The 12,080-nt window shown below is 39.4% G+C and overlaps 3 protein-coding genes across 5 annotated transcripts; 2 read left to right on the forward strand and 1 right to left on the reverse strand.

The window, feature by feature from the left end:
- Nucleotides 1–698: 698 nt before the first annotated feature.
- On the forward strand, nucleotides 699–2,010 carry LOC140776269 (transcription factor MYB59-like). 2 transcript variants are annotated; one of them, XM_073119917.1, is made up of 3 exons: nucleotides 699–959; nucleotides 1,078–1,207; nucleotides 1,320–2,010. In XM_073119917.1, the coding sequence occupies exons 1-3, from the start codon at nucleotides 836–838 to the stop codon at nucleotides 1,687–1,689; spliced, it is 624 nt and encodes a 207-aa protein (XP_072976018.1). In that variant the 5' UTR covers nucleotides 699–835; the 3' UTR covers nucleotides 1,690–2,010. The 2 variants fall into 2 exon arrangements, with proteins under 2 accessions (XP_072976018.1, XP_072976019.1); XM_073119918.1 differs by having other exon boundaries at nucleotides 724–901.
- A 120-nt stretch (nucleotides 2,011–2,130) lies between these two features.
- LOC140776268 (receptor-like protein kinase THESEUS 1) lies at nucleotides 2,131–8,069 on the reverse strand. Of its 2 annotated transcripts, XM_073119916.1 has the most exons (3): nucleotides 5,242–8,069; nucleotides 3,639–4,389; nucleotides 2,131–2,364 (listed from the first exon to the last, which is right to left on the reverse strand). In XM_073119916.1, the coding sequence occupies exon 1, from the start codon at nucleotides 7,751–7,753 to the stop codon at nucleotides 5,255–5,257; it is 2,499 nt and encodes an 832-aa protein (XP_072976017.1). In that variant the 5' UTR covers nucleotides 7,754–8,069; the 3' UTR covers nucleotides 2,131–2,364; nucleotides 3,639–4,389; nucleotides 5,242–5,254. The 2 variants fall into 2 exon arrangements, with proteins under 2 accessions (XP_072976017.1, XP_072976016.1); XM_073119915.1 differs by having other exon boundaries at nucleotides 3,639–8,069.
- Nucleotides 8,070–8,781: 712 nt separating this feature from the next.
- On the forward strand, nucleotides 8,782–12,053 carry LOC140775413 (E3 ubiquitin-protein ligase CSU1). The gene is made up of 2 exons (XM_073118689.1): nucleotides 8,782–9,126; nucleotides 11,100–12,053. Exons 1-2 carry the CDS (start codon nucleotides 8,888–8,890, stop codon nucleotides 11,773–11,775), a joined length of 915 nt encoding a protein of 304 aa, XP_072974790.1. The 5' UTR covers nucleotides 8,782–8,887; the 3' UTR covers nucleotides 11,776–12,053.
- The last annotated feature ends 27 nt before the right edge of the window (nucleotides 12,054–12,080 follow it).

The raw sequence follows: 12,080 nt of genomic DNA on the forward strand, positions 1-12,080 counted from the left end.
TGACTCTATAGGGGAAGTGAAGTTTGTTTTGGTTGGCTTTCAAACTACAAACTAAAAATGGATTAGAAGAAATGTGGAACGTTGGCTGGATACCACTTATAGGTTATGGTATACATAAATGGAGACAATGAGTCATCTCAAAATAAGCCCCACTTGGATTGGTGCAAAAAGTGCAAAAGTAAATATTTTTGTATTCACTTGGATTAGCTTATACATGGATCACTTTCTTATATTCATCCAATTAGATATCACCATTGCAATTATGTAATAAATCCAAGACATATACTATGCCCCCCGCCCCCCCCCCGCCAAAAAAATAAAAAAATCTACCATGTAATCTAAAAGCTCGTAATGAAAGAGGATAATTAGTCGGTTAATACTGTATAAGAGCAGAAGTAAAGTAGGTCATATTTTATAGCCTAATGATCCGGTCCTATCAGCCCATAACAGAGGTCATCGGTTAGAATTCTTCGGTGAACATTACGAGTAATATTTTTTCATCCGAGTGTTATATCTATATATTTTAGATAAGTTGTAGCCGTCTTTTATAGGGGGTTAGTCTAATTATCCAACCTATTTATTACGGAAAGAAGGATCAGACCGCTTTCTATTAAGAAAAGAAGGAAAAAAAAGGATTAAACTTAAACATGACATCCCCAGCCCACTGTTGTGGTGCCTATAAAATGCAAGCAGTGGGCAGAAAGGCCAGCACAAAAGTGGTAGCCAAATTTACTAGTTTTCTTTCTTTCTTTCTTCTTTCTTTTCTCCAAGCAGGCAGCAGAGGAGATCAAAATCAAAAGGGAGGGGGAGAAGAACACAACTGAATCTCTTGGTGATGGTTGCTACAAAGGAAGCAGAGATCCGCAAAGGGCAGTGGAGCGAGCAAGAAGATCTCCAACTGGTACGGTTTGTGGGGTTGTTCGGTGAACGTCGTTGGGATTTCTTAGCAAAGGTCTCAGGTTTGAGCGGTGGCGGGGGAATAAAATATCCGGATATGAACTTAATTCATATCCGGAGACTTATCCTTTAACCTTAACCTCTCTCTCTTTGCATTGCCTTCTTAACTTCTCCTCGCAGGTCTCAATAGAACAGGCAAGAGCTGCCGTCTTCGTTGGGTCAACTACCTCCATCCTGGTCTCAAACGTGGCCGCATGACTCCCCAAGAAGAGCAACTCGTCCTCCAGCTCCATGCCTTGCACGGGAATAGGTTCGATCCCTCCCCATCCATCCATCCATCCATACTCATAGCTCTGTAAGCTTTTAAGTTGATAGAGAACGGTTGATTTTATTCTTTCCGTTTGTTTGTTTGTTCGTTTCAGATGGTCTCAGATCGCGCGAAGCCTCCCCGGTCGCACCGACAACGAGATCAAGAACTACTGGAGGACCCACATGAGAAAGAAGGCGCAGGAGAGGAAGAGGAGCTCCTCGCCCTCGTCCTCAGGCTCGACAACGTCGTCGAGTAATGAGTGCGAGAGCAGCAGCAATAGAGGAGAGGGAGAGGGAGAGGGAGAGGGGGAGGGGGAGATCAAGGTGTACCCTATGGATCAGCTCTGGAATGAGATTGCTGCAACTGAGACTGTCACAGAGTTGAGCAGTTGCAACATTTCATGCCCTTCAATGCCTTCTCCTATGTGGGACTACCCATCCTTGTGGGGGATGGATGAAGAAGAGTACAAGATTGCTTACTAATCCTGACCTGCCAAGCTCTAGCAACAAAAATCATGGCACTGGGAAGCTCCTTACCTTTCTACCCATGTCTATAATTATTACTTGTACTTAAAGAGAAGGCCACCGTCGAGTTAAGTGATGCAAACTATATGATACATAGAGACAGTTCCCTGTCTTTGTACATCTATCTACATGTGTAGTTCTAGAGTATGACAGAGATCATATCATGTCTTGCTTTGAAGTATCTTGTTTTAGAGTAATGTAACATGTTTAGGACTGTAATTATCATCTCCTCTGGTTCTCTTCCTGAGCAGAATCAAAGTATCTCTGTCTAATGAATCAGTCTGTTTCTAGGTACAACCATATCTTTGTCTAACAAAAAGAATTAATTTCAGACCACTCCATCAGATTCTCAGACATGGTACACCTATGAGCCTAATCAAAAGAGAACTAAGCTTGTGCTTAACTAAGATATTTGTTATAATATTGTCTTCTAAAGGGAACACAAAAACTTTCTTGTCATAGAAATACAAAAACTATGGTACTATCACTCTCCTCTTTTTCTCCCATGATTTGGCTTTAGAAAAGGGGAGAGAATTAGTGGGAGTGTAGGTATTCTTTTTCTTCTTCTTCTTCTTTTTTCTCTTCTCTTGATAATTTCAGTGATAGGATTGGTGGTCTGCCATGAAATGAGACCTAGCAAAAGAAAAGGATGAAGTAAATCTGTTGGTTAGCACAGTAGTAGTCTTATGAATCATGTAGATTGGAATGAAGTAAGTAGTGGTTGTGATAAGGCAATTAAAAAGAAGTAGAAAGTTGGTGACAAGGAAGTGGTCTGCTTTGACTTTAATTAAGGACCACAAACCTAGCAATAGTTTTTGATGTTGTTGTCCTATTCTAATTTCTTTAGCATTATCTTCTGATAAAAATAATTACATGCTCCATCAGCATATCTTGTCCTAATCGAACGGTAAATGCACGTGCTTGATGCGTTAATAGGCTGTAATCAAATAGCATGAGTACATGGAAATGGTTATGAACATTCAACATGTAATATTGTTATGAGAAGGAAAAAAAGAAAAAGAAGAAAAGAAAACAGAATCCTTCTATGATAACTTATGCTTTTCCTTTTTCTCATTAACTTATTTTTGTTTGATTCTTTTAGCTCTGAAAATTTCCTTTTGGTAAGTACAAACTAATATTGCAATCATTTAGCATAACATCAATATAATAGAATGCATCAGTGAAAAGAGTATGTGACAGTTGTGACACAATATCAACACCTCCCTACCTCTTTAAGGAAATGATGCATATCTTATTCCAAATCTAAGAACTTTGTCTGCTGCAACATTTCCCTTAATGTTCTAAGCTTAGTGGATTGATTTGTGACAGCATGATAAAGTATTATATCCTCCTGTTATATGCCCAAGTGGGTCGCAGAAATTTCATGCATGCGTATGCACCATAGGTTTTAATAAATTCATGTCACTAGAACTTATCTCATGGATTAAAAGCTTGTGCAAATACAGATCTTTCATGCACCACCATTGATCCTTTAGAACCTTTATCTGCAAAGATATGTATCTTTATAGATAGAGAACACATCATCCAAAACAACTTTTGACAAGTGATCCTTCATTTGGGTTACTGTCAGACAGGATTATCTGCAGCTTAGCTTGTACGAATTTACTACAACCTGAACTAGTACCATTTGAGCATAAATTAGAAAATAATTTTCAAGATGGTTGACATCCACTGTGCAAGACTAATAATCCTCTATTAGCATATTATTAGGACACTGTGCAAGACATGCAAGAACAAAAATAAAAAAAAATGCTGCGTAAGAGAAGAGGGAAGACTAATAATATTATTGACAGACGCAATGCAAAAAAGATGCAGTTACTCTGAGGGATCGATTCAAGCAAGAACTGAATGAAGAAAAAAGATAGTCCAAATAAAAGAAGGCATACAAGTAAAGCACAGCTTATCTGGAGCATCGGTGTAACATTATCTGGCAGCTTATTTGAAGGTCCAAATCACCAATCTTATGCTTCTTCTGATGATCTTTTCTCTTATTGTTTCTTGGATATTGTTTCAATGATATCCTCATTAAACATTGGTAAATAAAATCATGCTTGTTCTCCAATTGATCAACTTGCAATGCAGTACTGAAAATTATTACAGAGGCAAGCAAGCTGCTGTAGACACACAGTGGCCAGACAACTTCCAAGATAGCACAATTCTCCACCTCTGCAACCATTTACAGCTCATCGTGTGTCGATGCCTTCCAGAACTCCAACTTTCAAGCTCATGAGGGATAAAAATGGAGGTCAAACTCCTGCTTCACCAATTTTCAGTTTCCCAATGTATCAAGTGTTTAACCCTGTGGAAGTGGACAAGGTCTGATTTTTCCTTCTTTTTTGCTTTTTTTCTCTGTTGTAGCTTTCTCTCTTTCTAGCAGTTGCCAACAAAGATCATATTTAAGTTCCATTTGCAATTCTTTCCAATGCAAAGGATATAGAACATTGTTGTTGATTTATGATTTGCAGCACACCTTCATCATTTCTATTTTGGAACAGTTAGCGCAAAAGGAAAGGTAGCAGATGAATACTGCAGTCCCCAACTGTATCTTGATTCTTTTATCTTCCCTGATTATGCATTAGTGTATTACAGATTTCTATGCTGTTCCACTTTGAACTGCTTCACATCCTTCTACAGTATCTGATAATTTCGCAGGAGTAATAAGCAAAAAAGTACCAGGACATGTATACTTTCTCGACTGACATAAGAAACAAACAAAAAAGAATATTCCCCTACGAGAACTAAAGCACATCAGTCTTGCTTACTAATCATAAAAATGCTTATGATTTCATCTAAAAATTCCTTTTCCACTGACTGATCATCCTAGTGAAACAGTTTTCAGACCACAGTCAGTAGCCTAACACCATTTAGTAGGATATATGGTATTGGATTCATGTAGAAAAGAAAAACTAGAGGGTAACCAAAAACTAATATGCTGACAATATTTTTGTGTAAATGTTGCATAGAACAAAACTAGAGGTGCTTAACATCATCATGATTGATGAGGATATGGAGAAAAAACTAAAGATACTTCCATATTAAGTAGGTTTGAAACTGTATATACATATATATTCCAAGTTTAAGGCATAATGAAGAGATATAACTTAGTTGCAAAGTACATAAAAAGGGAGAATTTCTCTAATATTGGATTGAGAGTTATCTTGGGTGATTGCATCTGAATATACATCATTAGTATTTCCCAGCCAATGAGTCTTATGCTTGTTGTGAACGATATAGATGAATTGTCAGAGTTAGTCAAGCTCTTTTATGTAACCACAAAAACAGCATAATACTTCTATCAGGCTTTATTTATGCTCAAGCTAAAAAGTAAATGAACTATCAAATGAAGTCAAAGTCTATATAAAAGCAAAGTTGATTCCAGAAGCGGATGGCAGAGAGATTTATGAGAATCTGATCTATCTAATAATTCATTGGGTGCTTGATCATCAGCTATTTTCTACAAAACTGAGTAGTAGAGAGGTATCAGCTTACCCCTATTAACTTCCTATCTTCCCCTTGGATCTATTAATTGTGAGAACACCCTAGTTGTTGTTGCATCAGTCCCCTCACTGACAGCACTTAATGTATCATTGTCTATAATCTCCATTAGTGGAATCCATTCAGGAAGGGCCTGGACACAATGTGTGCTACTTCCATCACAAACCGCTCCTGTAAATGACTCTTGCAGTTGAAGAGCGTATTCCAAGTTCCACAACACATCACCCATTGTTGGCCTCTCAATGCCATACTCTGCCAAGCACTTCTCTGCCGTTTCACCAAATTTCCTCAGAGAATTAATGCTGACAGTACCCACCAAATTAGGATCAACTATCCTCTCTAATTCACTACGCTTCTGCCAGTTTAATGCCCACTCCACTATGTTTACTTGATCTCTAGGAAGTGACGGATTGATTGCAGGTCTAGCACATAAAACCTCTAACAGGACAACCCCAAAAGAATACACATCTGACTTGTCTGTCAATCTCTGCCTTCTGTAATACTCAGGATCAAGGTAGCCAAAACTTCCCTTCACTGCAGTACTCACGTGTGTCTGGTCCAAAGCTGGACCTGACTTGGACAAACCAAAATCAGCTACCTTAGCAGTTAAATTCTCATCAAGGAGAATGTTTGTTGTTTTAACATCTCGGTGAATGATAGTCTCAGCAGCTCCTGTGTGGAGGTAATGCAGACCTTTAGCAGCTCCAATGCAGATATCCAGTCTTTGCTTCCAAGAGAGGGTTGGGAGGTCTGAGTCATACAAATGTCTCCGAAGCGGACCCCCTGCCATAAACTCATAGACTAGCACCATCTCATTGGGCTCATGGCAGTATCCTATGAGAGAAACTAGGTGGCGGTGGCGTAGCTTGGATAACATTTCTATTTCTGTCCTAAACTCCACCAAGCCTTGCTGAGACTGAGGGTTTCCCCGTTTCACTGCCACCACAACGCCATTCTCTAGCACTCCCTTGTATACCTTGCCAAAGCCACCAACACCAATAACCAAGCCCTCATCAAAGTTTTTAGTAGCCTGTCGAATATCTGAGAATGCCAACAACTGGCCTAAACCTAGAAAAGGCCCTGACGAAGGATAGCTACGGACAGACACTTTTGTTTCTGAATGACCAGTCTGAGTATGACCAACAGAGGACGGTAACAAGCTTAATGCAGGGTTATTTGCCTTCTTTTGACACCTAAAGTACAGTACTAGCACCACCACAATGAAACCCAGAAGTGTCATTCCCACAAGAATTGACACTATTACAAATGCTAACTTCTTATTCTCCTTCGGTTCCCTGACGTTAAGATTGTTCACGCTATGAAATGCACCAAAATGATATTCAGGATTGCTGAGCTTCATAATCTCAATTCCATTAAGAATAGCATTAGGTGGTACATTTGTCATCTGGGGCGGCCCTACTTGAACCAAAATTCTGTCTGATCCCATCTGAACATTCACAACGAAATCCACAAAATAAGCAGTCGACAGTTCAGTCTTGCTTGATATATCAAATGAGCTCAGGGCAGATTGATTGTTAATGTAGACATTAAACAAAAGATTACTTGCTGAAGTATTCATAAAATCACAAAAATGCAACCGGACTAGATATCGAGAATCAGAATCAACTTTAAACACCCAGGAGATGTTAAACTTCTGGTTACCAACATTAGCATCTGCCATTTCTTGCACAGTGGCATAAACCAAATTTGGTGCAGTATAGGGTGGAACTCCAGGTGGGAATCTAATGGTATCTGGGTTGGTGGAAACAGTGTGAGCTGATGCAGAATTGATCAAGAATGGCCTGTCAGTCTCCCAAACCCTCCAAAAAGTGTCATTTTTGGAGTCAATAACTGGACCGCCAGCATTAATCCTATAGACTGTCTCAAATGCTAAATGGTTAGATATTTCAACATCAGGTCCTGGAGGAACAACTCCGGCTGAGGCCGGATACAAGCCATCCGGAATTGATATAACCTCGATTGCGTTGATGAATGCAATGGAACCATTTGAAGGAGAGATCCTCAAAGTGAATGGCTTTGAATCCAGACCCAATACCATTATGTACTCTTTATAATGAACAGATGAACTAATAGCCCACTCCGTGCAAGAAAACCTGTCAAGTAAGGTAAACCCATTTGCTACAACTGAAAAAACTGCAGATTTCAACTCATTATTCATGGGATAGAAATGTAGCCTCAAGAAATGTCTACCCATTCGCCCAATTCGAAATTTATACTCCACTGCCTCAGTAAAAACCCGAGCACTTCCATAGAGATTAGTGGAGTTGGTGCGAACCACCTCACGGGTAACGGGCGAAAAGCTAAAAGAAGAAGAATCACCTGAACCATCCGGCTCAAAGACTCTCCCATCCCCGAGTGATACATCCGCGACTCCTCCACAGTTGATAAAAAACCTATCTTTGGGTAGAAATGCTCCCGAGAGAAGCCGAAGCAGGAGAACGCGGTGCAGGAGAAGAACTAGGAAGCAGGTCTTGGCGAGACCCATGTCAGGATTCGTGGGTTTGGATTGGATTGGAGTGATGGGCTTAGATTTGCTCAGGGGAAGATTGGAAAGTAGAAGAGAGAGGGAGAGAGAGGTGGGTCTTGTAGTGGTCAGAGATGGGGCAATGGAGAGGAGACAAGTACAGGGAAAGAGGCTTCCTGGGAGAGGTTGGAAGTGGCGTTCTTGGTAGCAGTGGGAGAGCTTTGGGAGGCGTGGTGATGGTGGTGGTGATGCTGCAGACTAGTGTTAAAGCAGAAGGCTCCATTTCCAAGAGAGAGATTCAGAAAGAGAGAGCCGATGAGAGCTCATGAATCCTACTAAAGATTGCATATAAGAAAAAGGTTAAATATATATATATATATATATATATTTTGGATAACTTTATTTAAATTAAATAAAAATATATCTGCATATTTTCTTATTAACTTCGGATGGAAATATTCAGGCGAGGAAAATAGCTTTTTTTTTTAAAAAAAAAATCTAAATTATAGGTATATTTAGCACTATTTATCTATTGAAAATTTCAATATTGTCAATGCAACACTACTAGATCTGATATCTAGAATTTAGTCAATATCTCTTTTACTTTTCCCCCCTCACATGCTTGTGTCCTTCTCAATGTTTAAAATGTTTGAGCCGAGGAAGGTGAGGAGATGCATCTGGTTGTATTCTTTTTCTGAGCTGAATAAAGTTTTTTCTTATAATTATAATGCAGAGATTATGAATTCAATTTTTTTTCATAAAACATTAAGATTATATTTGATGAATCTTCTTGATTTAGACTAATTATATATCTATTGTGATTCTTTTTTTTTTTAATAAAGTTGACTTGGTTATTCACCATAAATTTATATATATATATGGGTTTGGATCTTAAAGCACAATCCGAACTATTTCATATGAGAATCGGCAACTGGGCCGGATTCGGATCGAGCGGGTAGATGGGGGGAGCTGGACCGATAAGGCCGTGCTAATATCGGGTCGGATTCGGATAGTACACGTTTAAGTATCCTATATACTGTCACCTTCCTCCTCGCATTACTGGCGATACGGATACCGCCTTCGTCTTCTTGCTTGCTCCTTGGATCTAGGGTTTCGACTTCGATCGGTCGAGAGGCGGGGGAGAGGAGGTGAAGGATGCCGCAGAGGCACTCGAAGAACAACAATGACCTCGCCTTCTTCACGTACGAGGAGAAGCGTAAGCTAGGGTATGGAACGCAGCGTGAGCGGCTGGGGAAGGACTCGATCAAACCCTTCGATGCTTGCTGCCTTTGCCTTAAGCCATTTATAGATCCGCTTTGCTGCCAAAAGGGGCATGTCTTTTGTAAAGAATGCATCCTCGAGTGCCTCCTCGCTCAGAAGAAGGACATCAAGAGGTAGGGTTTCGATCTGTGTTAGATTTGGTTGACAAGTCCGAATATGATTTAAATTTGGAATGATGAAGGATAGTAATTGTTTTGACCTAATTTAATCTGGTTGAACGTGCCCTTCTGCTCTGCTCTTGTGCATAATTTTGAGGTTAAGGAAAATTCTAAATGGAGATTGAGAAGTTAAGGGAAAGTAGACTTTCCCTCTTCTCTCTTATGCCCCTTCCCTACAGCATAAAACTTAGAGGAGAAGGAAGCGAGGGTAGCAAATAACGTGAGAGATTGTAAGTATGAGTGGTAGAGAATGATATGAGAGAACGAGAAGGGGTATACAGCGGAGTGGTGGTTCTGAGCAGTTGTAGGTGGCGGGAGTGGACTTGCCAAATGCATTTCACTTTCGGGAGGGCTCTGGGGGCTCTTCCAATCAGACAATCTATCTAGAGATACCAACAGATGTCTTTAGATTATAAATCATCGAGGAAGACCATAGTCACTGTGAAAGTTATCAAAGCATTCTAACCTACGACTCCTCTAATTTTGGTAGAGTCACTCTGAAAGTTGCCACAATTTATGACAAGAATCTCTTCCCTGGAATTCCCACATTGTTTTCTGGTTCTCCTTCAAAGATGTTGACTCATTTTATAGTTCTCTTTGCAAGTTGGTATAACTTATTTCATGCAGTAATAGCAGAGAATTTCTTATCAGAATTTAACATTTGTGGGTATAAGTAAACGCGGATAAAATTACTATTAGAAGGTTAGCATTTCTTAGTCATGATTATTCGTTTGAATTGTATTTCCTTCTATTTAGATGAACAATATTGCAAAATTCTAACTTGTTATTACGCGTTAGGACACTTCATATTGATAATATGTTTGATCTATCACAGGTGATAGTTCATCCAATACATATGCTCTACTCATGCTATTTTCTTCCTTTTTGGAAAACACAAGTGAGTCTCAAGTTTAATTAAATTATCAGGATTCTGTGTTTTGCTAATATTTTCTTGCTTATCTTCTTTTATAATTTATACATACCTAATTTGAAGAAGATGACAATGCATACCATTCCCCCTGTAAATTGATGTTGCTATGAAGCTAGAATACTTTGCAAAAAAATTATTTTATCATTGGAGGAGTTTCTTATCAACCTCCATAGCAAGTTTTTTTTTTTTTTTTGTCTCTCTATGTAGTCCTTGTGTCTTAGTAATTTTACATACAATCAGTGCATGCTAAATTAAGAGCTTCTTTGATCGATGCGGTGATCCTGACATGAAGCTTAGCCATTATCAACTAGGGGTGATTCATATATGAGACCATGTGGAAGTGAACCTTAGCATTGGCAAAGATGTTTTACTTATTCTCAAAGTGCACTGTTGAACTTCCCTCTTTTTAGTGTTTTGTGTAGGTTTTTTTAGTGCTGCAATTTTCCTTGTGGATTTATGATTATTGGCATATATCTCATGCCATTGGATGTGGCACAAGAGTTTCTCTTAGCATCTATGCTTTCATCCATTCTTTATTTGATTGCTTTCTTCCTTTTGTCAAGGTGGTATTTTAGTTTCTTGTGCCCCTAGCGTTAATATTGGTGTCTGGATTTTCTTTCATACACTATATAGGAAATGCAAATTCCCCACGTTGTGTTAGCTTATCTTACAGTTGACCTGATGCCAATCTTCGAGCAAGGCATGGTACTGGAGCATGAAATGCCACTGCAGTCTACACAACGCTGTCAATGAACAAATGTGGTACCATGGGTGGCATGATATAGTCCTTGGTCTAGAGGACATGACATTTTGGGGGAAAATTGGGAATACAGGAAAATGATTTGTTGTATCAATTTTATTTTCTTCAATTTGGACCACATGCAGGAGCTCAATTTCTTTTTTTCGAAGTGCTTGATATTGTTGGTTTTGGGCTTATAACAGACTATAACGCCTTCCTATTATTCTGTTTACCTAGTCTGTTTTCTTAATATCACAGGAAGCTTGCTGCCCATGCTGCTCAACAAAAGCAAGAGAGAGAGGAGGAAGAAGAAAAGTTCATTGTGCAAAAAGCTCGAGAGTTAGATGCTTTCGATCAGCAGAACCATGGAGCTATTCCCCAGTACCATGATCGGAGCAGCATGCATGACAAGAATAATTTTCATGGAGCAAACAGTGTAAAGGTAACTTCCTATGAAGAGGAAGCCCTTCGCAACATGAAAGCATTTTGGCTTCCATCAGCTACCCCTGAAGCGCCTGCTAAAGTAGATGCCCCATCTACAGAAACGACTTGTCCAGAAGGAAATGAGAAGCTCAAGCTAAAAACCCTCTTTCCAATCTACTTCACTGAAGACAGTAGCAACCAGAAAAAACCCAAGTCTCTTGAGACCAACTATATATGCCCCAGCTGCAAGGTTACCCTTACAAACACACTATCGCTTGTGGTTATAAGCACTTGCGGTCACGTTTTCTGCAAGAAGTGTTCCGATAAGTTTGTAGCTACAGACAAGGTTTGTTTGGCGTGCAATAAGGCATGCAAGGAGCGGAATTTAGTTCCCTTGGAGAAAGGAGGTACTGGATTTGCTGGACATGACAACCATTTGGAGGCCACTGATTTCAAACATTTGGGGAGTGGTACTGGACTGGGATTGGTGAGGCCAGCTACCAAGACTTGAATCTTGGGTATGGCTCTTCATTCAGGTACTAATTATTAGAATGCACAAAGGGTGATTTGGATGCATATCCTGACATGTACTATAAGTATATATGCCCATACTGCATCATGGAACCTTGTGCTCAGTTGTGCTTGACTGAAAAAATGGATATTTTTATTTCTGTGATGACAAAAATGCAAAGAGCGATAAGCTGTTGTTAAAACATGAAAATCCAAATGCATTTATGTTGCCTATGTACACACTGCTGTGTGTGTGTGAAGACCTTGGAAGTTATATTCTGTCATGTTTTTCAGATACTAATGTGA

Source organism: Typha angustifolia, chromosome 14 (genome assembly GCF_048772165.1).
Source record: "Typha angustifolia cultivar Huaian chromosome 14, ASM4877216v1, whole genome shotgun sequence".
NCBI classification, from domain to species: domain Eukaryota; kingdom Viridiplantae; phylum Streptophyta; class Magnoliopsida; order Poales; family Typhaceae; genus Typha; species Typha angustifolia.